Source organism: Balaenoptera borealis, assembly GCF_965194805.1.
Source record: "Balaenoptera borealis genome assembly, chromosome: X".
NCBI classification, from domain to species: domain Eukaryota; kingdom Metazoa; phylum Chordata; class Mammalia; order Artiodactyla; family Balaenopteridae; genus Balaenoptera; species Balaenoptera borealis.
The window spans coordinates 26715418-26736801 of NC_138881.1; the positions used below are offsets into that span (position 1 = coordinate 26715418).

At 51.1% G+C, this 21384-nt stretch overlaps 2 protein-coding genes across 2 annotated transcripts; both read left to right on the forward strand.

Moving 5' to 3' along the window:
* The first annotated feature begins 1885 nt into the window (after positions 1–1885).
* On the forward strand, positions 1886–7882 carry LOC309620213 (melanoma-associated antigen B1-like). The gene is made up of 2 exons (XM_082376275.1): positions 1886–2137; positions 5903–7882. The coding sequence occupies exon 2, from the start codon at positions 5961–5963 to the stop codon at positions 6996–6998; it is 1038 nt and encodes a 345-aa protein (XP_082232401.1). The 5' UTR covers positions 1886–2137; positions 5903–5960; the 3' UTR covers positions 6999–7882.
* A 3016-nt stretch (positions 7883–10898) lies between these two features.
* Positions 10899–21081, forward strand: LOC309620909 (melanoma-associated antigen B1-like). Its single transcript, XM_082377752.1, has 2 exons — positions 10899–15336; positions 19102–21081. The coding sequence occupies exon 2, from the start codon at positions 19160–19162 to the stop codon at positions 20195–20197; it is 1038 nt and encodes a 345-aa protein (XP_082233878.1). The 5' UTR covers positions 10899–15336; positions 19102–19159; the 3' UTR covers positions 20198–21081.
* The last annotated feature ends 303 nt before the right edge of the window (positions 21082–21384 follow it).

Genomic DNA, 21384 nt, shown 5'->3' on the forward strand with positions numbered 1-21384 from the left:
TAGGTTGCCACATATTTTCTGGCTTCTGCTGGAGTTAAAAAAAATTAAAAAAAACAACCCCAGCAGAGTGGGTGGCATCATGGGGTCCAAATTAATCATAGTAATAAATGCCACGTTGAAGTCTCAACACAGGCTAGTCACTGTGCCAGACACTTAACACATATTAACCACATCTCACTAGTTCTACAAGACAGAGCTTGACAAACCCACTGCATAGATGCAGAGCCCGGTGCTCACAGAGTTTAGTAATGCACCCAAATTCATACAGCTGTTAAGGGACAGGTTTGAAACTAGATCCCAGGTCTGGATTAATCAAGAGCCCACACTATTCCACTTCTCCAAGCCTGAGGCCCACCTTGTGTTTCTTATATTCAGTTTTCCTCTTTCTTCTTAAAAATGCATCTCAGGCAATAAAAGAAAATCTGTGCTCATGCTACTGGGTTGGAATACATTCCCAGAGCAATATGAATACCAAAATAAATGACAGGCATGAATGAAGAAAAGAAAGCTAATACTCAGTGACAATATGATCATCTTCATATGCAGTGTCAGATAACCTCAAAAGATCAGGGGCTCACAAAATCATCCTGGACAGCCCCTTCCCCATAAAATATAAATCTGTCAGAACAGAATTTACATGAGACTCTAAGTCTGGCTGGTGAAGAGAAGGAAAATATCAGTGTATTTTTCCCCTGATAGGTTACCACCTGTCTGGAACCCCTGCGTTATGCTTTAGCTTCCCCATCTCACATCGCTCCTAAGGCAGGGACCAAGGTTTGCAGAGGGGAAACTGCTCAGGTGTTTGCAAGGATGAGGTATTTCTCAGGAAACCTTTAATCTAAGAGGCAGGAGCCAAGAGAATGGCCTCAGTGATAGACGGCTTAGAAGACCAACACCCCAGAATATAGGGAGTCACACCTAGACAGGCTTCCACCTGCTGTCGGACTTAGAGAGCCTCAGATAGAGCTGTCAGGCTGAGCATGCCCTCACTTATTCTTCAGGCTTCTCAGGGACTTAAGAGCCTTGGCCTAAAAACAATGGAAGGAGGTAAGCAGAAAGAGTCCCAGTCTTTGATAGATATGAAGGTAGGGACCCTGAATGACGAATGATGGAAGGACCCAGCCAGAACAGTGGGTTTTCTGTAAATTCTGACTCAAGCCATCAACCCTTGGAAGTCCAGAACAGTCCTGGCTGGCTGGGGCTCATCCTGGCCTCCAGTTGGAGGTCTCCAGAACGGGAGGACCTTGATTTGATGGGAGCAGCCTCAAGTTAGCAGAGAGTGGAGTCCCTAGGCTGGTCAGGTATCTGACCAGAATCTGAATAAGAATGAGGGAACCACCCACCGCAGAAAAGAGAAGTCCCACAAATCCTCCGAATGCTGTCAGCCCTGGGATGCCCAGGACAGATGTTTGAGGTAGAAGAACCCCCTCAGTCTCCCTGAGGAGTCTCATGGAGGTGAGGACCCTGGACTAGTGGGACAGCCACTGATCTGCAGAGAGAAAACTCAGGCCTTAACAAGAGTCAAGGAAATGACCTGGCTGTTGCGAGGGGACCCCCAAAAGCAGAGGGGGCCAAATAGAACTCTGTACAGTTCTTAGCCCTGGGAGACCCAGAAGAGCTACCGCTGAGTCATCCCCTCATTCCACCCGTGTGATCTCAGGGAGGGAAGGGCCTCATCTAGCAGGATCGGACTCCAGTTCTGCAGAGGGGGACGTCTTGGCCATAACCAGAGTCAAGGTGAGGACCCTCAGTGCTAATGAGGGGGTCTCTCCCCCAAGGAGGGAGGCTCACAGGGTGACGCCCGTCTTGTCAGGCACAGATGGTGGGAGCAGCGCCCAGACTTCCCGCCACTAGGGCCTCGGGGAGGTGAGGGCTTTGTTTGGAGGCTGGAGGACTGGGGACCATAGAGAGAGGGCTCCCAGGCGCCGATAGACGGCACCGGCAGGACGCAGGGAGCGCTGAGCCCTGAACAGTGGGCGGCCCCGCCGAGTCCCGCCCCTGCCGTCAGCCCTCGGAGACCCCACGCAGGGCCGGATGCGGCTCCCCCCGACTTCCGCTTCGGAAGCGAGGAGCCCGAGCGGCAGCCGCGGCGTTTGTTCGGCCGAGCGTCGGTTTTCAGGACTCGTCCGGAGCCAAGGTGAGGCCCCGAATGTAGCCTGAAGGGACCTTCCCGACCCCCTCCCCCCATAACAAAGGGGACCCACCCGCCTCGCGCCCCTGCCTGCCATCAGCAGCGTGGGCCCCTGATCTGACGTCTATGCCCGAGGAGTCCTGTTGGAGTCGCCGTCTGGAGGGCCTCAGGGAGTGGAGGGCCTTTGTCTAGAGGGGGCCGCTTCTTAGGCACAGGGTGTAGTCTTGTCCCCAGCAGGTGAGAAGGTGGGACCTTCAGAGCTAATGAGGGTCCCTCCTTCCGAAAGACGTGACTGCGCGGAGCCCCCGCCCACCTTCGCTCGTGCGATGCCCTAGAGTAACTCAGGCTGCGAGAACCCCTCACTTCTGCCTGGGGTGGGAAGTGGGGTTGGGGGCTAGGGGACGTTCGCGTCGAGAAAGGCCTTTCTATAAAGGGGGCAGGACTTCCCTGGCGGTCCAGGGGTTAAGACTCCTCGCTTCCACTGCAGGGGGCGCGCCTTCGATCCCTGGTGGGGGAACTAAGATCCCACCTGCCACACGGTGCGGTGCGGCCAAAAAGGAAGGGCGGGGGCATGGACCTAGAGGGTGTGATGTACGCCAAGTGCAATAAGTCAGACCGAGAAAAACAAATGCTGTATGATTTCGCTTACATGTGGAAGCTGGAAAACAAAACAAATGAACGAACAACAGAACAGAAACAGTTATAGATACAGAGAACAAACAGGTGGTTGGGGGGAGGAGAGAAATTAGGTGAGGGCAACTAAGAGGTACAAACCACCAGTTACAAAATAAATGCGTAATGGGTGTGAAATGTAAACAGGTAGGCGGGTGGATGGATGGATAGATAAGGCAACCCCGTTAAGCTTAGGGAGGAGACTTGGCCCTAAAAGAAGCAGCGGTAGGACCATGAGTGCTAGTAAGCAGACCTCTCCTCAAAGCAGGGAACTGCACAAATCAGCAGCCCTGCTCTCAGATCTGGGAGTCCCCAGATAAGGTAGCCGGGATGTGGAGGCCCCGACTCCTCTGGTGGGAGCTTCGGTCTGAGGCATGCAGATCCGGGTCAGTGGAGGGAGGAATCCCAAACCCTAGCCGGACTGGACGCCCAAGTCCTGAATGAGGACTGAGGGAGCCACCAACTCCAGAACAGCGGGGTCGGAGAGTCCCACCCTTGCTGTTACCAGGCATAGCCGAGCCCCAGATCAGCTTTGGCAGAACGAGGCTCACTCTGACTGTAAGCTCAGGTCCCAGGAAGATGAGGACCTTTTCTGACGGTCATGGGCTCACGTCAGCAGAGGGCAAAGTCTCAGGCAGGGTGCAGGGTCAAGGCGAAGATCCTGAGTGAGGAAATGGAGACTGCTCCATACCCAGTGGAGAGAGCTGCATCTAATGCCGCCTCCCTCTGCCCTCAGCCCCGGGAGGCCCCGGGCGGAGCTGGCAGGCTCAGGTGCCCCCTAACTTCTGCCGGTGGGCTCTGAGGGAGATGAGGGCCTTGGTTTAAGGGCTGGCTGCCCGGTTCAGCAGAACAAGAGGAGTCCCAGGCCACGATAGATGTCAAGGCACAAATTCTATGTGAGGACTGAGACAACCAACTCCCCCAGAACAGAGGAGACCACACAAAGTGCCGCCTCTGCCTTCGCCCTGGGAAGCCAGGTTTAGAGCTCTCAGGCTGAATTGCCCTCTCGGTTCCTCCAAGGGTGGTCTCAGGGACATCAGGGTTTGGGTCTAATGAGAGAGGCCTCATTCAACATAGGGAAGAAGCCTGGTTCCTAACAAGAGTCAAGGTGGTAACACCGAGTGGAGATGAGGGAACCCCACCCAGAAGGAAGTGAACCACATAGAATCTCATCCCTACTCTCAGACCTGGGAGGGAGACTGAGGCATGGTGAGCTGATGAACATCACTCACTCGTCCCCGGCCCGTGGCAGGGAGGTGAGGCACCTCGTTGATGGGAGTATGGGCTCAGGTCAGCAGCCGGAGGCTTTCCAGGTAATGCCAGGAACCAAGGAGAGGACCCTGAGAATTGAGGGGACCAGCTACACCACAGTAGTGAGGGCAACAGAATCTCTTCCTGACTGTCAGCATTGGAAGTCCACACACAGTTGTAGCTAGGGAGACAAGAAAATTTTCTTTCTAGTGGGTCTCGGGGAGTTGGGGGCCTTAGTATGAGGGGATAGACTTCAAGGCAAGACACACAGGATGTCCAAGTCCTGCTATGAGTCGGGGTGAGGACAGTGAGGGATGACGTAGATGAACACCCACCCAAAGCAGTGGGGGCCCACAAACTGCCACCCCCCTCAGCCCTGGGAAACCCCAGGTAGAGGTAGCCTGATGTGTCACCCCTCACTTCCAGCCCCAGGGACTCAGGCAGACGTGGGCCTTGATCTGAGGCCAGAAGACTCAGGTGGGCTGAGGGAGGAGCCTAGGTCCCGTCTGAGTGAGGGCTAAAGAGGCCAACGATGCGGGAACAGTGGGGTCCCGCGGAGTCCAGCCCCTGCTAGCAAGCCAGGGAGGTCATGGACGGGGGTGACTGGAAGTGGCTCACCCTTTCTTTCATCTTGGGGATCTCAGGAGGGTGAGAATCTTAATGCGATGCAAGCGAACTCAGGTCAGCGGAGGGAGGATTTCCAGGATTTGCCAGGACTCACGCAGAAGATGCTGAGGACCGTGGGGACCTGCACCCCATGCCAGCGGGGGCCCCGCAGAGTCCCTCTCCATTGTCGTTCCTCGGCGCCCCCGGGCACACATGTCAGGCAGAAGTGCCCATCAGTTCCCCACTCAGAACTCCCAGGGAAGTAAGCATCTTGGTCTGATGGGTCAGCAGAGGGAGGAACCTGAGACCCTCCCCTGAGCGAAAAATGGGGACCGTGAGCGAGGACCACACGTTATAGGGCCTCAGCCTGCCTGCTGCAGCTTTCAGCCTCTGGAGACTAGGGGCACTGTGGCCGGGTAAGGCCATCCTCACTTCCACCGTTCGGGCTCAGGGAGCTGTGGGCCTTACTGTGAGGAAATGTCCTCAAGTCAAGAGAGAAAGGAGCCCCCAGATCCTCCCAGGAGACACAGTGGGGGCTGTGAGTGACGACTGAAGGTAGCACACCCCCCTTCCACCGAATCAAAGGAATAGGAAAGAGTCTTGCCCAGTCCTCTGCTCAGCCCTTGAAGGCCCAGAGCATGGTTGTCAGGCGGAGGCGCCTCATCTCTCTGTATCATTTCTCAGGGAGATGAGATCCTTCGTCTGAAGGTGCCACACCAGGGGCAGAAGGGGGAGGGGGGGCGGATCCCAGACCCTCGGTATCGACAAGATGAGGACGCTGAATGGTTGAGGACCAGCGAGTTCAGGACAGAGCAGGCCCCACAGAACTGTCAGCGCTGTCCACCCTGACAGTGTCCATGACTCAGTTCCTTCTCGTGGGTCCCAGGGAGCTTTGAGGTGGCACCTTTAGAGCAGCACAGGAAAGAGGTCCCGGCCCTACCAAGAGTCGATGTGACAATCCTGTTTGTGAACGAAAGGGACCCGTGGAACCCAGAGAGGGCCTACCCTCCCAGGATCTGTGGTCACCGCCGTCAGCCACAGGCAGGGCTGGCAGGCTGTAGCCTGAGGCTCACTCACTCTCACTTCTTACACTGGGTTCTCAGGGGACAGGCTGACCAAGAACAAGAGCCTAGTGGCTCCTAGAGCAGTGCCCTCAAGGGAACGTGCAGAGCGGCCTTCTTCGGGCCAGGCTGGTGCCTCCCTGCTGAGGGTGCTCACGCCCTCTCACCTTCCCTCCTCCAGGTTCCAGCATCACCTGCTCTCCTGCCCACTCCCCCGCTTGCTGTCCCTGCGCATAGTCATGCCTCGGGGGCAGAAGAGTAAGCTCCGTGCCCGTGAGAAGCGCCGCCAGGCCCGGAGGGAGACCCAGAATCTCGGGGGTGCCCAGGCCCCTGCAGCAGAGATAGAAGAGTCGCCCCCCTCCCCCGCTTCTGTTTCTCAGGGTACTGCCCCGAGCTCCCCTGGTGCTGGCACTCGCCAGGAGCCTCAGGGAGCCCCAGCCACTAGCTCTCGTGCTGCAGGGGTTTCATGCCCAGGATCTGATGTACGTGCCAAGGGCCAGGTTAAGGCCAGGAAAAATTCCTCCCAGGCCTCAGCCTCCGATGAGAGCTCTCGCAGAGATCCTCTAACGAAGAAGGTGGGAATGTTGGTAGACTTCCTGCTGGAGAGGTATCAAATGAAAGAGCCCATTATAAAGGCAGACATGCTGAAGCTTGTGAACAAAAGGTACAAGGGGAAGTTCCCTGAAATCCTCAGGAGAGCTGCTGAATGCCTGGAGCTGGCCTTTGGTCTTGACTTGAAGGAAGTCAAGCCGAGTGGTGATTCCTATACCCTTGTCAGCAAGCTAGATCTCACCGATCAGGGGAGTCGCAGCAGTGGCGGGCGGTTTCCGAAGAATGGGCTCCTGATGCCTCTCCTGGGTGCGATCTTCTTTAATGGCAACCGCGCCTCTGAGGAGGAGATCTGGGAATTCCTGAATGTTTTGGGTATTTATGATGGAAGGAGGCACGTAATCTTTGGGGACCCCAGGAAGTTTATCACAGAAGATTTGGTGCGGGAAAAGTACCTGGTGTATCGTCAGGTGCGCAACAGCGATCCCCCACGCTATGAGTTCCTGTGGGGCCGGAGAGCCCGCGCTGAAACCAGCAAGATGAAAGTCCTGGAGTTTGTGGCCAAGGTCAACGGTACCGTCCCCAGTGCCTTTCCACTCCATTATGAAGAGGCTTTGAGAGATGAGGAAGAGAGAGCCCGAGCCAGAGCTGCAGCCAGGGCTCCTACTCGTGTCAAGGCCAGTGCGCGTTCCAAGGTCATGTCTAGCAGTTCCTCCCACCCTCAGTGAGGTCTGAGGCAGCTTCTTCACTTTGTGTTTGACCAACGCTGCCAACCCTTTAAGTAGTGAGAGGCTAAGCTGGGGCTGGAAAGATCATAATATATCTCTTCTTTGTGTCCCTGTTTTACACTAGTATCTTTCAAATGTTGTTTCTTTCACTAGAATGTTTATTTAGATTCAGAATCCAAGTTTACAAATGACATGGATCACAGATTTGTTGTTGTTTATCGGGTTTAAGAGTAAGAGTTTTGGTACTGTGTAGTACGATTTGAAAAATCCTTGCATCTTTTTGGGGTTCTGGAATGAGATAATATGGCTTTGGAATAGGAATTTTGTTGGCAATGTGAAAGAATGCTGTGGTTTTAAAATGGATGAAAACAAAGTAAAGTTTAGTCAAATTTTGGTTTGTCTTATTCACCTTTGTCTTTCTCTTTGTAAAATTCAAAGGTATACACCTAGATGTCCTTAGCTTATTCAAGAATGCCGACAAAATTAAATAGTAATAAATTACATTCCTCACTCAGTGCCTCATTTATTCCCATCTTTAATTGAGCATCTGCTCTTTGGAAGGTTCTGTGCTGGTAGTGATGGTGCTAAGATAAAAAAGACCCTGCGCCTGCCTGTAGATGTTTAGAGTAGAAGAGCAGCTATTATGTAAGGAAGGTGGTGTGATGAAAAAACCCAGTGAGGGTGGTGGGGAGAGAGTCCAGATGAGAGCAGTGAAGTATAGCTTGTCTTAGCCGGAACACTTTGAGGCTTGGTGTTTTGCAAATCCCTCCTTGGGAGGTAATTTTGGGTTGGCTGCATGGTGGGCTAGATGAGGCTGTGATGATGGTGAGCAGGGGCCAGACCCTCAGATGGTGGGCCTCAGAGTTGAGAGGCTAAGCCTGGAATGAGAAACTGCCCTCAACAGCTACTTTGGGATTGTGAGTAAACCAGAGAGAATCTCCGCCTGGAGAAAGAATAGAAGGGGTCCAGTGCTTTTGCCCGGGTGCAGGTGAACACAGTGCACCAACAAACCAGGTGTTTTATGCATATGGTCGCCTTTGTGGTGGGATGCTGAGAAGCCCCTGTGCTGGCACTCTGCGCCCTGAGCTGGAGGAGCCCCAGCCCGCTCCATTAATTCGTTATCGGGGTTTTTTAATTGGAGTATAATTGCTTTACAATGTTGTGTTAGTTTCTGCTGTGCAACGAAGTGAATCAGCTGTACGTATACATATGTCCCCTCCCTGCTGGACTTCCCCCCACCCATCTAGGTGGTCACAGAGCACCAAGCTGAGCTCCCTGTGCTGTGCAGCAGGTTCCCACTAGCTATCTATTTGACACATGGTAGTGTATATAGGTCAATCCTAATCTCCCAATTCATCCCACCCCGCTTCCCCCGTGTCCACACGTCCGTCCTCTCTGTCTGCGTCTCTGTTCCTGCCCTGCAAATAGGTTCAACTGTACCATTTATCTAGATTCCACATACACGTGTTAATATACGATATTTGTTTGTCTTGAGTGTAATCTGGCAGAACTCCTAAATGGGGAAAGAGTTTGGTGGTGATGAAATACGTGAAAATCGGGGGGTATTTTGGGCGGCAGGGGAATTATTGGTCCTTGACACAAGTTCTGTAAGGTTTGATTTGCATGCTGGTGAAATCCCTGCCTCCACAAATGAAACAACATATTCTCTGGTAGGGAACATTTACTCAGGGTTACTTGCTAAGGAGCACTTTGGTTAATTCAGCTTTCTTTGTCCTAGAGGACCGCATAGTCTCTGACATCTCCTGGATAAAATGAAAAATTCCTAGAGATGAGGGTAGTTTCTTCTGGTATGAAAATAAGCATCATAATAAGTGCCATGCATGAAAGACCCAAACATTGCCAGCCACTGTGCCAGGTGCTTTACATATATCACACATGTTCCGACAGTTCTATAAGATGAGGCTTATCAAGAACCCACTTGGCAGACAAAGAACTTGCAGTATTCTCCAGACTGGTAAAGTGACAGAACCGGGAGTACAGCCTGGTCTGAATTCCTCCAGAGCCCATACTGTTCCACTCCTCCCAGCCTGAGGCAGCCCTTCTGTCTCTTAATTCATTTCTCTTCTCACTGCTCCATGATGTCTCTCAGGCAATAAGAAAGAGGAGCTTGTAGCCAAAATACTAAAAGCAGGACTAAAGAAGGAAGGTGAAAATGAGAATCAGACACAACTTGGGGATTGTCTGTGGGCTTCGTTTACCTAGGATCCTCCTGCCCCTCGCCCCAGGGTTCCCTGAGAGCTGACTGCCCCGGTCCCGGCACGTGTGTCCGGTCCCTGCACTTTCCCGCGTTACGGCGCCCTTCCCCTGGGTCTTCCCCAGTCAGTGTGCCCTCGTGTCCAGACTGGAAGCTGACCTGCTGGCCAGCTCTTCTCTGCGTCTTCCTCTGGAGGCTGCACTCAGCTCCCAGAGGAGCAGACAGCCCACATCCCCTGCCCTCCCCGGACTCGGAGCATCCCGACTCCCTGCAGATCCCGTTCCTCACCGTGGACCCCTGTGACAGCAGCTGCCCTTTCCATGTAACTGTTCACTTCAGACAGTGACGTTTAGACACCTCCTCATCCCCACCGGGTGCCTCCACCACACTCTCAGTGTTTTCAAACCTGCTGGTGACTAGACTCTGATTGCGTATGGACGCTACAGGGCCTTGGCTTATAACCCCAAGTCTAGGGAGGCCTTTTTTGAAGCAACGTGATATTTGCAGTAGGATTTTAATGCAACGTCTTCTTTGAGTCTGGCCATTGAATCCATACACTGATGCGTGAACTTAATTAAGTGGTCAGAAACCAAAGCCTTCTTCCTAAGTGGTAAAGGAGGAGGGACCAAGGAAATCACTGTGTCAGCAAACATGTAGTGAGGCTGAATTCCTAAAAGCCCATCTTGGAGTCCTTCCCGGAGGTGGAAGGTGGTTCTTTGGCAGACGTGCTAGCTTTGAATAAAAAGGAAAAATAGTTCGCCATCCTCCCAGTAATTCTAGTCTGTATCTGTCCCAGGGAAGATGCTGTTTTTTCAGTATGCTTAATGGCACCTGTTTGTGTGTTCAGGTGTGTTCAGTCAGGTGGTGGGTGGCTGTGATTTTGACCATGCAACCAAAAGTTAGGAGAAAATTCCCGGCCTACTGAGATTACACAGGTTACTGCAATTGGCAATGCAGAAAGGTACTGTTGAAAGCCCTCTCTGCTGAGATTTACAGGGTACTTTTGGAAATTAGATGTAATCCTGTATTTGAAAACATCTCTTACATAGTATGCACAAGAAAAATATTGGTGAATTTCAAGGTAAATTTGGCCTTCTCAGAAACTCCTCCAAGAAACTAAGAGGGTTGTTGTCATAACCAATTGCAATAGTTGCTCTTTATTGAGCACATACTATATACCAGTTTATGGGAGACTGCAGACCTCATCCACATGCTGTCTTGCTCTCCTTGGGTTCCTGGGGAGACTATATTCCCAGTCCACTTGTAATTAGGAAGGGTCACCTCCAGACCAAGGCACGAGGGAGTCAGTATGGCACCTCTGTGCTTTCTCTTCCATTCAGCAGCAAACAGAGAGAGCCCGTGTCGAGCCACGTGATGTAAACAGCCTGGATCTCGGAGTCATCTGTTAGCAGTGAGCCTCTGCCAACCTTCCTCAGGTTTTATGTGCACAAGAAACAAACTTTTGTTGTGTTAAGTCATTCAGATATCAGGTTTTCTCTGTTGCCTCAGTTAGCAGTTACTTCATCCGAGAGATACACAACTACTATTTCTACTGTTAGGCTCATTTAAATATTTTGATGCCAGAGCTGATCACAGCATAGATATTCTTCTTATAAAAACTTCTTACACACATAAATCACAATCTCCCCCCTTACAACACTGCTCCAAAATTCAGCCCCCTTTTCAAAAGTAACCACAATTAACTGTCTGGTGTGGGTCATTCTAAAGCTGATTTGAGGCTTCTTTGTACATAGATGCGCTACAAAAATACGTTGAGTTTTTAACACACAGGGGCAACAGTGTACATATTATTGTTCTGTGACTCGCTCTTGTAACTTAATGGAAGTGAATGCAAGATCTTTCTGTGACAGCACTTATAAGACCCACCTCACTTTTTAAAACTGTCATCACCATTAGAAAAAGTCCCGGCCAGCCCTCTGGTCCTAAGCTACAGCGTGAAGTAGAGCCCCCTCAGCCAACCTGTAGATCTGTGAGAACAAACAGTTGTTGTGTTAGGATGCTAAGTTTTGTGGCTCTTCATTAGGCAGTGGAAGTTGACTAGTAAGTACATGAAGGGCTAGCAGTTCATATTTTAATTTTTTATGTTCTTTGTCTTCCACAGGGAGCACATACTATTCCTAAAAATATTTTTAAGGTTAAGAAAAATAAACTTCAAAAGGCATGAGAAATTCTAATTACAGACGTTAGGGAAGCTCTCAAAATGGGAAAAATAAGCAAATAATTGACAAAAGAAGAGTGAAATGACGCATGACTGTTTCTCCTACAAAATGAAAAGAAAAAGATTACCTATAGACTATTCTCTCTCAAGATGGTGGATTGATACAGAGAAATTTTATATCAGAGGATAAATTCCTGATAGTTCCTGAGTTTCAACATAGTTCTGGAGCATGTTTATCTCACACCATCTAGAAAGGCAATATGTAGTACGTAAGAGCATGAGATTCTGGAAGCAGACACCTGGTCTTCCAATCCCAGCGCTACCATTTACTAGTTGTGTAATCTTGGGTAAATGCCGTAACCTCTTTGTGCCTCTTTTCTTATCTGTAAAATTGTGATGATAATAATACCTAACTGTAAGATTATTTTGAGAATTAAGTGTAGGGCATTCAGCACAGCGCCCACGAATTCATAAGCATTATATATGTGTTAACTATTATTTTATTATCAGAGCATTTTGCCGAGTTTTCATTGAAGAATTAATTGACATTTAATACAGGAAGAAAATGGGCCCTATAGATAACCTTAACACTTAAAAACTAAAATGTAGAAATAATAACCTTCTGAGAGGGAATCTGTCACACCTGTAGTCCCTAAAGCACTATAGGACGATTTCCCTTAATATTAATTAGGTCAATAAAAAGTATTAATGTTTAAATACAAGCCATGGTTATCAGAAAAATGTGTTAGCCTTAATACTTCATTCCCCATTTGTATAGGATAAATGAGGTAATTCAAAAGAGAGAGATTTTATTTTATTTATTTATTTATTTATTTATTTAAAATAATTGACATATGTTACATGGAGCTTTTATTTATTTATTTACTTGTTTATGGCTGTGTTGGGTCTTAGTTTCTGTGCCAGGGCTTTCTCCAGTTGCGGCAAGCGAGGGCCACTCTTCATCGCGGTGCGCGGGCCTCTCACTATCACGGCCTCTCTTGTTGCGGAGCACGGTCTCCAGACGCGCAGGCTCAGCAATTGTGGCTCAGGGGCCCAGCCGCTCCGCGGCATGTGGGATCCTGCCAGACCAGGGCTCGAACCCATGTCCCCTGCATTGGCAGGCAGATTCTCAACCACTGCGCCACCAGGGAAGCCCCGAGATTTTATTTTTTATCATTAGTAGTATATAGCTAAGCCGTGAAGAACTGAGGATGTGGTCAGCTTTGACCACATCTCGGACTAAGTGAGATTTAAGGATTGTTTGGTATCCAAGGATACCTCTTAATGTAATTTCTATAAATCTGAGGAGAAAAGAGATTGTGATGATCTCATTTGAGAGTAATATGTGGAAGAAGGACTGGAATACATTGGAAATGCTGCAGAATCAAAGCATTGTTTTCATGTATATTTTATAGTTTTTAAGTGATTTTTTAGCTTAATTTTTTCTAGCTGGAACATTTTATGTCATAATTACTAGTCTCATAAGAAATTTCATTTTTATTTATACAGATATTTGGAATCTATGATTAGATGTGTGCGTTTAGGCCAGTTGGACCTCCTTTATTTTACATCAATGTACTTTTGGAATTTGGTATTCTCCTTTTTCAAGTATAATGCATATGTATCTGGCACAGCTTCCTGCTTGACTCTATTGTTGTGCCTTATGTAAAATGACATTTCGTTTGCTTCTCATTGATTGGAATCAATAACATAAGTCATAATTATGTCCTGGAATAATATGTATTTCTAGTCTGGCTGCACTGTAGGTGGTGGGATGTGGCCTGGGAAGCTAATCATCCTTTAGCGTTTCTTTCCACTTGGCGAAGGGCACCCAGAACGCTAAACAATCGACTTCATAACTAAATATATAGGGTAAAGTTGCTTAAAAATTGGGGTCTCTTGTACTAAGGGGAAATGTTAAGACCACTCTTTTTGCAAAACATAAATGGAGAACTAAGGCAAAGATAATTCAATCAGAATTTGTATCATCACCTCAAGATTTCAAGCCAAACTACAAGACTAGTACACTGTAATGTGTATACGTGTTGTGATGTCAATTTCCAATTCAAGTTGACTCTCCATTTTATTGATCTGATGAGCACATTTGTTAGCTAAAGCCAAAAGACAATGCAGGTTCCCTGTCAGACTGTTATGATTGAGAAACCCCCTAAATTGTTTGGACTTATTGGCTTAATTATTCCACATTTGGGAATCCATGGAAGGGCCTCTTTTCTGGAACACTGATGCATATGAAACTGTTGTGACTGTTCTCTCCTTTGCAAAATATTCTACTGCCTTGGCTTCTGTATTAGTCAAGATGAGCTAGGTTATGTTAGAGTGACAAATTAATCCTGAAATCTCAGTGTTTTACCACAGCAAAGGTTTATTTCTCAACAACACTACATGTTCAATGGGTATGGGGGAGGGAGGGGCATTTGGGGGTTTTCTCTGGGGCTCACCTATTCATCAAGGCAGGGGAGAGTGGACAGAGAGTCTCTAAAGGGCTCTTCTCTGATTCGGCCAAACCCATCACTTCTTCTCCCATTTCATTGGCTGAAACCAGTCATAAATCCTCAGTTAGCCTCAAGCGGTCTGAAAAACGGAGCTTTCCATGTGCCTAAGAAGAAGGAATATAGAATTGGATTTGGTGAGCATAGCACTGTCTGCTACAGTTTTTAAGACACTGCCCTGTCCTGGTTCTTCTACCTCTCAATCTGTTTTTTTCTCTGTCTCCTCAGTGGACTTCTTTTCCATCACCCCTTGGGGAACTGGTGCTCCCCAAGTTACCATATCCGGTCCACTATTTTTTTTTCTCCCCACAACTATCCCCAGGTAACCTCATCCACTCCTCCAGTTCTAACTGCAAACTGTCTGCTGCTAACTTCTAGATCTATTATCCCAAGCCCTGACCTACCCACAAAGCTTTAAACATAAACCCAACTGTGACTGATTCAAGGATATCTCAAACTCAGTGTGAAAAAATATAAACACGTGATTTTTCTCCAAACCTCATTCCTCCTCTTCCTGTATTCTTTGTCCCAGTTAGTGGCAGCATCACGTTTCCAAGTCTAGATTCCTCCCTATCATTCCCACCTCTTAATTTTGTATGCCATCTTAGCTAGGCTCTGCTGCACAGTTGTTTAGTCAGTTATCAGTCTAGATGTCCACTGTGAAGGTATTTTTTAGATGCGATTAATAGTTAACTCTGTAGGCTTTGAGTAAAGCAGATTACCACCCACAGTGTGACTGGGCCTCATGCAATCAGTTGAGGGCCCCAAGAACAAGGACTGAGGTTTCCTGAAGGAATTCAGCCTCAAGACTGCAAGACAGGGACTTCCCTGGTGATCCAGTGGCTAAGACTCCGTGCTCCCAATGCAGGGGGCCCCGCTTCGATCCCTGGTCAGGGCACTAGATCCCACATGCATGCTGCAACTAAGAGTTCCCATGCCGCAACTAAAGATCCCGCATGCCACAGCGAAGACCCGGTGCAGCCAAAAAAAAAAAAAAAAAGAAAAAGAACAGACTGCAACACAGAAACCCTGCCGGAGTTTCCAGTATGCCTGCCCTGCTATACAGACCTTGGACTCAAGACTGTAACGTCTGAGTTTCCAACCTACTGGCTTGCTCTATGAATTTCAGCGCCCTGACTTCCCGCCACTAGGGCCTCGGGGAGGTGAGGGCTTTGTTTGGAGGCTGGAGGACTGGGGACCATAGAGAGAGGGCTCCCAGGCGCCGATAGACGGCACCGGCAGGACGCAGGGAGCGCTGAGCCCCGAACAGTGGGCGGCCCCGCCGAGTCCCGCCCCTGCCGTCAGCCCTCGGAGACCCCACGCAGGGCCGGATGCGGCTCCCCCCGACTTCCGCTTCGGAAGCGAGGAGCCCGAGCGGCAGCCGCGGCGTTTGTTCGGCCGAGCGTCGGTTTTCAGGACTCGTCCGGAGCCAAGGTGAGGCCCCGAATGTAGCCTGAAGGGACCTTCCCGACCCCCTCCCCCCGTAACAAAGGGGACCCACCCGCCTCGCGCCCCTGCCTGCCATCAGCAGCGTGGGCCCCTGATCTGACGTCTATGCCCGAGGAGTCCTGTTGGAGTCGCCGTCTGGAGGGCCTCAGGGAGTGGAGGGCCTTTGTCTAGAGGGGGCCGCTTCTTAGGCACAGGGTGTAGTCTTGTCCCCAGCAGGTGAGAAGGTGGGACCTTCAGAGCTAATGAGGGTCCCTCCTTCCGAAAGACGTGACTGCGCGGAGCCCCCGCCCGCCTTCGCTCGTGCGATGCCCTAGAGTAACTCAGGCTGCGAGAACCCCTCACTTCTGCCTGGGGTGGGAAGTGGGGTTGGGGGCTAGGGGACGTTCGCGTCGAGAAAGGCCTTTCTATAAAGGGGGCAGGACTTCCCTGGCGGTCCAGGGGTTAAGACTCCTCGCTTCCACTGCAGGGGGCGCGCCTTCGATCCCTGGTGGGGGAACTAAGGTCCCACCTGCCACACGGTGCGGTGCGGCCAAAAAGGAAGGGCGGGGGCATGGACCTAGAGGGTGTGATGTACGCCAAGTGCAATAAGTCAGACCGAGAAAAACAAATGCTGTATGATTTCACTTACATGTGGAAGCTGGAAAACAAAACAAATGAACGAACAACAGAACAGAAACAGTTATAGATACAGAGAACAAACAGGTGGTTGGGGGGAGGAGAGAAATTAGGTGAGGGCAACTAAGAGGTACAAACCACCAGTTACAAAATAAATGCGTAATGGGTGTGAAATGTAAACAGGTAGGCGGGTGGATGGATGGATAGATAAGGCAACCCCGTTAAGCTTAGGGAGGAGACTTGGCCCTAAAAGAAGCAGCGGTAGGACCATGAGTGCTAGTAAGCAGACCTCTCCTCAAAGCAGGGAACTGCACAAATCAGCAGCCCTGCTCTCAGATCTGGGAGTCCCCAGATAAGGTAGCCGGGATGTGGAGGCCCCGACTCCTCTGGTGGGAGCTTCGGTCTGAGGCATGCAGATCCGGGTCAGTGGAGGGAGGAATCCCAAACCCTAGCCGGACTGGACGCCCAAGTCCTGAATGAGGACTGAGGGAGCCACCAACTCCAGAACAGCGGGGTCGGAGAGTCCCACCCTTGCTGTTACCAGGCATAGCCGAGCCCCAGATCAGCTTTGGCAGAACGAGGCTCACTCTGACTGTAAGCTCAGGTCCCAGGAAGATGAGGACCTTTTCTGACGGTCATGGGCTCACGTCAGCAGAGGGCAAAGTCTCAGGCAGGGTGCAGGGTCAAGGCGAAGATCCTGAGTGAGGAAATGGAGACTGCTCCATACCCAGTGGAGAGAGCTGCATCTAATGCCGCCTCCCTCTGCCCTCAGCCCCGGGAGGCCCCGGGCGGAGCTGGCAGGCTCAGGTGCCCCCTAACTTCTGCCGGTGGGCTCTGAGGGAGATGAGGGCCTTGGTTTAAGGGCTGGCTGCCCGGTTCAGCAGAACAAGAGGAGTCCCAGGCCACGATAGATGTCAAGGCACAAATTCTATGTGAGGACTGAGACAACCAACTCCCCCAGAACAGAGGAGACCACACAAAGTGCCGCCTCTGCCTTCGCCCTGGGAAGCCAGGTTTAGAGCTCTCAGGCTGAATTGCCCTCTCGGTTCCTCCAAGGGTGGTCTCAGGGACATCAGGGTTTGGGTCTAATGAGAGAGGCCTCATTCAACATAGGGAAGAAGCCTGGTTCCTAACAAGAGTCAAGGTGGTAACACCGAGTGGAGATGAGGGAACCCCACCCAGAAGGAAGTGAACCACATAGAATCTCATCCCTACTCTCAGACCTGGGAGGGAGACTGAGGCATGGTGAGCTGATGAACATCACTCACTCGTCCCCGGCCCGTGGCAGGGAGGTGAGGCACCTCGTTGATGGGAGTATGGGCTCAGGTCAGCAGCCGGAGGCTTTCCAGGTAATGCCAGGAACCAAGGAGAGGACCCTGAGAATTGAGGGGACCAGCTACACCACAGTAGTGAGGGCAACAGAATCTCTTCCTGACTGTCAGCATTGGAAGTCCACACACAGTTGTAGCTAGGGAGACAAGAAAATTTTCTTTCTAGTGGGTCTCGGGGAGTTGGGGGCCTTAGTATGAGGGGATAGACTTCAAGTCAAGACACACAGGATGTCCAAGTCCTGCTATGAGTCGGGGTGAGGACAGTGAGGGATGACGTAGATGAACACCCACCCAAAGCAGTGGGGGCCCACAAACTGCCACCCCCCTCAGCCCTGGGAAACCCCAGGTAGAGGTAGCCTGATGTGTCACCCCTCACTTCCAGCCCCAGGGACTCAGGCAGACGTGGGCCTTGATCTGAGGCCAGAAGACTCAGGTGGGCTGAGGGAGGAGCCTAGGTCCCGTCTGAGTGAGGGCTAAAGAGGCCAACGATGCGGGAACAGTGGGGTCCCGCGGAGTCCAGCCCCTGCTAGCAAGCCAGGGAGGTCATGGACGGGGGTGACTGGAAGTGGCTCACCCTTTCTTTCATCTTGGGGATCTCAGGAGGGTGAGAATCTTAATGCGATGCAAGCGAACTCAGGTCAGCGGAGGGAGGATTTCCAGGATTTGCCAGGACTCACGCAGAAGATGCTGAGGACCGTGGGGACCTGCACCCCATGCCAGCGGGGGCCCCGCAGAGTCCCTCTCCATTGTCGTTCCTCGGCGCCCCCGGGCACACATGTCAGGCAGAAGTGCCCATCAGTTCCCCACTCAGAACTCCCAGGGAAGTAAGCATCTTGGTCTGATGGGTCAGCAGAGGGAGGAACCTGAGACCCTCCCCTGAGCGAAAAATGGGGACCGTGAGCGAGGACCACACGTTATAGGGCCTCAGCCTGCCTGCTGCAGCTTTCAGCCTCTGGAGACTAGGGGCACTGTGGCCGGGTAAGGCCATCCTCACTTCCACCGTTCGGGCTCAGGGAGCTGTGGGCCTTACTGTGAGGAAATGTCCTCAAGTCAAGAGAGAAAGGAGCCCCCAGATCCTCCCAGGAGACACAGTGGGGGCTGTGAGTGACGACTGAAGGTAGCACACCCCCCTTCCACCGAATCAAAGGAATAGGAAAGAGTCTTGCCCAGTCCTCTGCTCAGCCCTTGAAGGCCCAGAGCATGGTTGTCAGGCGGAGGCGCCTCATCTCTCTGTATCATTTCTCAGGGAGATGAGATCCTTCGTCTGAAGGTGCCACACCAGGGGCAGAAGGGGGAGGGGGGGCGGATCCCAGACCCTCGGTATCGACAAGATGAGGACGCTGAATGGTTGAGGACCAGCGAGTTCAGGACAGAGCAGGCCCCACAGAACTGTCAGCGCTGTCCACCCTGACAGTGTCCATGACTCAGTTCCTTCTCGTGGGTCCCAGGGAGCTTTGAGGTGGCACCTTTAGAGCAGCACAGGAAAGAGGTCCCGGCCCTACCAAGAGTCGATGTGACAATCCTGTTTGTGAACGAAAGGGACCCGTGGAACCCAGAGAGGGCCTACCCTCCCAGGATCTGTGGTCACCGCCGTCAGCCACAGGCAGGGCTGGCAGGCTGTAGCCTGAGGCTCACTCACTCTCACTTCTTACACTGGGTTCTCAGGGGACAGGCTGACCAAGAACAAGAGCCTAGTGGCTCCTAGAGCAGTGCCCTCAAGGGAACGTGCAGAGCGGCCTTCTTCGGGCCAGGCTGGTGCCTCCCTGCTGAGGGTGCTCACGCCCTCTCACCTTCCCTCCTCCAGGTTCCAGCATCACCTGCTCTCCTGCCCACTCCCCCGCTTGCTGTCCCTGCGCATAGTCATGCCTCGGGGGCAGAAGAGTAAGCTCCGTGCCCGTGAGAAGCGCCGCCAGGCCCGGAGGGAGACCCAGAATCTCGGGGGTGCCCAGGCCCCTGCAGCAGAGATAGAAGAGTCGCCCCCCTCCCCCGCTTCTGTTTCTCAGGGTACTGCCCCGAGCTCCCCTGGTGCTGGCACTCGCCAGGAGCCTCAGGGAGCCCCAGCCACTAGCTCTCGTGCTGCAGGGGTTTCATGCCCAGGATCTGATGTACGTGCCAAGGGCCAGGTTAAGGCCAGGAAAAATTCCTCCCAGGCCTCAGCCTCCGATGAGAGCTCTCGCAGAGATCCTCTAACGAAGAAGGTGGGAATGTTGGTAGACTTCCTGCTGGAGAGGTATCAAATGAAAGAGCCCATTATAAAGGCAGACATGCTGAAGCTTGTGAACAAAAGGTACAAGGGGAAGTTCCCTGAAATCCTCAGGAGAGCTGCTGAATGCCTGGAGCTGGCCTTTGGTCTTGACTTGAAGGAAGTCAAGCCGAGTGGTGATTCCTATACCCTTGTCAGCAAGCTAGATCTCACCGATCAGGGGAGTCGCAGCAGTGGCGGGCGGTTTCCGAAGAATGGGCTCCTGATGCCTCTCCTGGGTGCGATCTTCTTTAATGGCAACCGCGCCTCTGAGGAGGAGATCTGGGAATTCCTGAATGTTTTGGGTATTTATGATGGAAGGAGGCACGTAATCTTTGGGGACCCCAGGAAGTTTATCACAGAAGATTTGGTGCGGGAAAAGTACCTGGTGTATCGTCAGGTGCGCAACAGCGATCCCCCACGCTATGAGTTCCTGTGGGGCCGGAGAGCCCGCGCTGAAACCAGCAAGATGAAAGTCCTGGAGTTTGTGGCCAAGGTCAACGGTACCGTCCCCAGTGCCTTTCCACTCCATTATGAAGAGGCTTTGAGAGATGAGGAAGAGAGAGCCCGAGCCAGAGCTGCAGCCAGGGCTCCTACTCGTGTCAAGGCCAGTGCGCGTTCCAAGGTCATGTCTAGCAGTTCCTCCCACCCTCAGTGAGGTCTGAGGCAGCTTCTTCACTTTGTGTTTGACCAACGCTGCCAACCCTTTAAGTAGTGAGAGGCTAAGCTGGGGCTGGAAAGATCATAATATATCTCTTCTTTGTGTCCCTGTTTTACACTAGTATCTTTCAAATGTTGTTTCTTTCACTAGAATGTTTATTTAGATTCAGAATCCAAGTTTACAAATGACATGGATCACAGATTTGTTGTTGTTTATCGGGTTTAAGAGTAAGAGTTTTGGTACTGTGTAGTACGATTTGAAAAATCCTTGCATCTTTTTGGGGTTCTGGAATGAGATAATATGGCTTTGGAATAGGAATTTTGTTGGCAATGTGAAAGAATGCTGTGGTTTTAAAATGGATGAAAACAAAGTAAAGTTTAGTCAAATTTTGGTTTGTCTTATTCACCTTTGTCTTTCTCTTTGTAAAATTCAAAGGTATACACCTAGATGTCCTTAGCTTATTCAAGAATGCCGACAAAATTAAATAGTAATAAATTACATTCCTCACTCAGTGCCTCATTTATTCCCATCTTTAATTGAGCATCTGCTCTTTGGAAGGTTCTGTGCTGGTAGTGATGGTGCTAAGATAAAAAAGACCCTGCGCCTGCCTGTAGATGTTTAGAGTAGAAGAGCAGCTATTATGTAAGGAAGGTGGTGTGATGAAAAAACCCAGTGAGGGTGGTGGGGAGAGAGTCCAGATGAGAGCAGTGAAGTATAGCTTGTCTTAGCCGGAACACTTTGAGGCTTGGTGTTTTGCAAATCCCTCCTTGGGAGGTAATTTTGGGTTGGCTGCATGGTGGGCTAGATGAGGCTGTGATGATGGTGAGCAGGGGCCAGACCCTCAGATGGTGGGCCTCAGAGTTGAGAGGCTAAGCCTGGAATGAGAAACTGCCCTCAACAGCTACTTTGGGATTGTGAGTAAACCAGAGAGAATCTCCGCCTGGAGAAAGAATAGAAGGGGTCCAGTGCTTTTGCCCGGGTGCAGGTGAACACAGTGCACCAACAAACCAGGTGTTTTATGCATATGGTCGCCTTTGTGGTGGGATGCTGAGAAGCCCCTGTGCTGGCACTCTGCGCCCTGAGCTGGAGGAGCCCCAGCCCGCTCCATTAATTCGTTATCGGGGTTTTTTAATTGGAGTATAATTGCTTTACAATGTTGTGTTAGTTTCTGCTGTGCAACGAAG

What these genes read in the sequence shown, in the direction of transcription:
- LOC309620909 (XM_082377752.1), top strand. Translation starts at nt 19,160, where the DNA reads ATGCCTCGGGGGCAGAAGAGTAAGCTCCGTGCCCGTGAGAAGCGCCGC.
- LOC309620213 (XM_082376275.1), top strand. Translation starts at nt 5,961, where the DNA reads ATGCCTCGGGGGCAGAAGAGTAAGCTCCGTGCCCGTGAGAAGCGCCGC.